The sequence below is a fragment of the Sinocyclocheilus anshuiensis genome, unplaced genomic scaffold, assembly GCF_001515605.1.
Source record: "Sinocyclocheilus anshuiensis isolate Anshui unplaced genomic scaffold, SAMN03320099.WGS_v1.1 scaffold477, whole genome shotgun sequence".
NCBI classification, from domain to species: Eukaryota; Metazoa; Chordata; class Actinopteri; order Cypriniformes; family Cyprinidae; genus Sinocyclocheilus; species Sinocyclocheilus anshuiensis.
This window is the reverse complement of record NW_015536549.1, coordinates 2,806,731-2,811,703: the sequence shown is the minus strand read 5'-3', so window position 1 is coordinate 2,811,703 and position 4,973 is coordinate 2,806,731. Positions and strand designations below refer to the sequence as shown.

Below are 4,973 nucleotides of genomic sequence, written 5' to 3'. Positions count from 1 at the left end.
TTGCGGTATTTTAAAAATTCATATCATAACAAAAATAAAAACTGGTATTCGGTATGAACCGGTATACCGCCCAAGCACTAAATTATATTATGTACATGAAGTCTAAAACATCTCATTATTGTCTCCATCCTCAGCCTCTTAGGATGCATTGCAAAAGTTGTGCCTTAGTGACCAGCTCTGGTCACATGACCGGAAGTGGTCGAGGTGTGGAGATTGACCACAAGGAGTGCGTCATCCGTATGAATGATGCCCCAACACGAGGCTACCAGAGGGACGTGGGCCAGCGAACGAGCCTGCGTGTGGTCGCACATTCCAGCATGCAACGTGTGCTACGAAACAGACACGAGCTACTCAACTCCAGCCAGAACACCTTCTTTATCTTCTGGGGGCCCGGAAACTACATGCGACAAGACGGTAAAGGCCTTATCTACAACAACCTGCGTCTGTTGAAGCAGATGATGCCTAAACTACAGGTGTACGTCATCTCGAGTTTAAAGATGCTGCATTTTGATGAGCTCTTTAAGAAGGAGACAGGGAAAGATAGGTAAGGATGGATGGTAATATTTCTTTGTGTTAGCTTACCTAATCTTTGTTACCTTTCCAGAGTGTGTTCGTTGAAGCATGATGATTTATTAGCGTCATGAAAGCAGGAAAAATTGGATTATCTCCCTTGATTTGTACCACTTGCTGCAAGACACTGTAGAAACTATATACAACACTTTATTTTATAAGAGGACTTTAGAATCTTAAGACTGTGTTGAGGTCAATTTATCAAATGCAAAAATATTTTGACCTTTTTATGAAAAGACAATTTTTGTTCAGGACATGGAGTACACACAAAAAAAAAAACCTCGTCTCAGAAAATGTTTTTATATTCATGACTCAAAACAAATTGTAGTAAAAATGTTTGCAAAATAATTTTAGTTGTGTACACTCAGGTTTATTCAACAAACTATTATTTACATTATTTTTATTAATTCATTTAAAAATATATATTTTTGTAATTTTGCTCAGGACTGAACAGACATGGTCATTATAAAAAAGCTGTAACAAAAATAATTATATTTAAAGCTGAATTGTGTAATTTTATTAACCATATCTGCCATTAGTCAGTCAAACAGCTTTTTGATTCTTTAAAGAGAAATTTAATTTCTGTCTGTTTGTGGATCTTTTATCTCCTTATATCTCTTTTATCTCAATCCGTCTCCCTTTGCGAGTTATCTAAGGTGTCCATTCAAACTAAAAACATTGTACATGTGATTCTGAAAATGTTTTTGTTAAAAATCTAAACATGTTTCCAAGGAGACAGCATGCATTGCATTTTATTTTTGTAAAGTAAGCTTTAAAAAGTCTCTTTCGCCCACCAAGGCTGCATTTATTTGATCAAAAATAAAGTAAAAAACATTAATATTATGAAATATTATTACAATTTAAAGGGACTGTTTTCTATTGTGATTTGTTTTTAAAATGTCATTTATTCCTGTGATGGCAAAGCACCAAATCAGCATATTAGAATAATTTCTGAAGGATCACGTGATATGTGAAAACTTATATATAAATAAATTATATATAACAGGGAACCTTGTCATTTAATCATCACAGCTACATAGATGTCCTCTTTCTCTCGTGTGTTATTCAGAAAAATGTCCAATTCATGGCTCAGCACGGGTTGGTTCACCATGGCAATCGCTATGGAGATTTGTGACAGAATTGATGTCTATGGCATGATTCCTCCTGACTTCTGCAAGTGAGACTTTCTTTTCCATATTCACCATAATGCTTTCATTTTGTTGGTTTATGACAATTTCAGTTAGACATGTGATTGTTCTTCTCAGGTCTCGCAGCCCTGAGCCCTCAGTGCCGTATCACTACTACCAGCCTGCGGGGCCGGATGAATGCAAAATATATCTCTCCCACGAGCAGGGCCGGCATGGCAGCCACCATCGTTTCATCACAGAGAAACGTGTCTTTGCCAACTGGGCACGTATGTTCAACATACACTTCTATCAACCTGACTGGAGACCAGCACCTGTTAAAAAGAACAGCACAGACTACTGAGGTTCAAACTTTGGGATGTTTATGGGACTCAGAACCTCAATGTCCTTTTGAGGACAAATGAACATTTTAACTGGAACACATTATGAATGAAAGTTGTTTATGATGTTCTTTCTAGTGGCTTGAAACAGCAAGAACAACTTTCTATGAGGTACTTGTTGGACATAATCAGACTTTTTTGATGAGAATTTTAATTGCAAAAACTGATGGGCTGAACAAAAATGTTGAAAGATTATGTTAAATGTGACAAGAACATACAGTATATTGTTCACTTTATTAATCATAACAGTATGATCCACATTGGTTCATAATTCAGAAAACTGGGTTACTGTATAATTATATCACATTTTCTGTTTCCAGCAATTACTACTTTGATATCTAGGCCATATTATTCTCCATGTGTAATAACTTCACTTAAATTATACATACACCCTTAATAATTTGTGCCGCGTGTAGAGTGTCAAGCACACGTTACAAATTTCTTCTCTCAGTGGCATCTAAAGAAAACCATTTGCAAATTGTGCATTTTTTCCAAATTACACTTTTATCATAGGGCCTCATTAGATGTGTCTTTTGTACATGTAAAAAAGATGTTTATCTCGTAAATTAAGCTGTAAATAGGGCTGGACGATATGGCCAAAATTTATATCACGATATATTTCTTAATTTTGGTCGATACGATATAATTCCGATATCGATATGAACACTATTAAAAAAAAAAAGCCTCATAAAAACTGCCAAGAACGCCCACAACAGATGTCTGTGCATACAAACTTCTGAAAAATGAATTTTCCAAGTCTATGAAACCTCCTCCTATAAATTAATGTTTACCTTATATCAAACTATAGGCTGACATACACTACCAGTCAAGAGTTTTTGAACAGTAAGAGTTTTAATGTTTTTTAAAGAATTATCTTCTGCTCACCAAGCCTGCATTTATTTGATCCAAAATACAGCAAAAACAGTAACATTTTGAATTTTTTTTATTATTTAAAATAACTGTTTTCTATTTGAAAATATGATTTATTCCTGTGATTTCAAAGCTTACTCCAGTCACATGATCCTTCAGAAATCACTCTAATATTCTGATTTGCTGCTCAAAAACATTTATGATGATGTTGAAAACAAATGAGTAGATTTTTTCAGGTTTCTTTGATGAATAGAAAGTTCAGAAGAACAGCATTTATCTGAAATAGAAATCTTTTGTAACATTATAATCTTTTTGATCAATTTAAAGCATCCTTGCTAAATAAAAGTATTATAAATAAAATAAAATTGCGGCGCTAAATAAAATTTATATAATTTCTGCCCCTTTCAAATAGAAAGCAGTTATTTTAAATAGTAAAAATAGTTCAAAATGTTACTGTTTTTGCTGTACTTTGGATCAAATAAATGCAGCCTTGGTGAGCAGAAGAGAATTCTTTAAAAAACATTAAAAATCTTACTGTTCAAAAACTTTCGACTGGTAGTGTAGGATGATTATTCAGATTGAAACAAATGTGGAGACTGGCTTATTATTGAAAATGCAAATTCATTCTCTACCAGCAGGAGACGCTTTTAGAGTGATAAAACTAGCGGTTTCCCTGGTAACGGCTGTAATCAAATCAGCTCCGCTCATGAACGCTACTTTATCAGATCAAATGAAAATGTCATCGAAACTTTTCTGAAGACAGTCGGTTTCCTTCAGAGATGCATTCATATAAAACACCCGCGCCGTGTTATGATTTTGAAACGTGCAGTGCTCATGTTTATTCAACGAAATCAAACGCCACAAATAAATCAATGTATGGGAAACACTGGTAATGTATATCGAAATATCGGAAATGTGTTTAAAAATCATATCACCGTTATTGAAAACAATTATATCGCGATACATATTGATATTGAATTATTGTCCAGCCCTAGCTGTAAATATAGCTATATATTAATACTGTAAAGTTCTCAGTAGTTCTAGTCTTTACTCTAAATCAGAGGTTCCCAGACCATTTCAATAATTTGTTTGTGAATCAAACTACACTGTTTTTTTGACCAATGGAATGGTCTATGACACACTTAGCACTATGTGAAAAATATATATACAAGTAATGCCCACCAACAAACGTTTTAATTAAATTACAGAACGTATATTTTTCATATTTGACCTAGCATGATGCATCACCATTCTCACACTTTACCTGTCCCACTTCTTTCCACAATTTGAAATCTGCTGGAATGTTTCCGATGATGCCATAGAAAAAAACTTCAGAATTTTCAATTATATCATAGACGTATGAAGCCACTAAAAGGTCATGGGGATGGAAAATAAAAAAAAAAGTTGTTCACTTGCAAAAGTTGTGTTAGTAATTTTTGGTGTCTGAAAAATTCAATTCAAAATTGAAAAAATAATATTCCCTGTGAATGCCAGCTATAGGTAAATAATTAGAAGAATATCAAGGTGCAGTTTTACAATAGTAAATTAAAATGTTCCATAACAAATACCAGTTTACAATATCAAGCAGCATAATAAACTGATTTTTTTGTACAGATAAAATAACTGAAAGTAGATGACACCATCAATCTTGTACATTCAAGTCACAAATGGCCACACCTGCTTTTACCTTAAAAATAAGGTACATACAGCAAGGGTAACTGCTATTAGGTTTAAAAATAAAAATATTTTCAATTTTAAATGTCATGAGGGATTAATAATAGAATGTATTTAACACAATTATCACCTTCAATTTAATTTTCTCATTATTATACCAAATCTGTGTTTCTTAATGTCCTCTCACTACATCTAAAACAGTGTGTCCACAGAGAAGGGTTCAATCATTCATATGCAATAAAATGGATAAAAATGTTTTTTTTTAATGATGAAAAAGAGCTTGTTTTATCAAAAGCAACACTTAATAATATCTCCTATCAAAGCAAGGTTGTTT

The 4,973-nt window shown here is 33.4% G+C and overlaps 1 protein-coding gene across 2 annotated transcripts in view; it reads left to right on the top strand.

Annotated features, from left to right (window-relative positions):
* Window positions 1-2,724, top strand: part of LOC107700626 (alpha-N-acetylgalactosaminide alpha-2,6-sialyltransferase 5-like) — a 13,217-nt gene extending 10,493 nt beyond the window's left edge. For both annotated transcript variants that reach the window (XM_016502361.1, XM_016502368.1), the window contains exons 3-5: window positions 135-544; window positions 1,640-1,747; window positions 1,836-2,724. In XM_016502361.1, the coding sequence (XP_016357847.1) occupies window positions 135-544; window positions 1,640-1,747; window positions 1,836-2,058 (741 nt within the window). In that variant the 3' untranslated portion in view covers window positions 2,059-2,724. The remainder of the gene's footprint in view (window positions 1-134; window positions 545-1,639; window positions 1,748-1,835) is intronic.
* The last annotated feature ends 2,249 nt before the right edge of the window (window positions 2,725-4,973 follow it).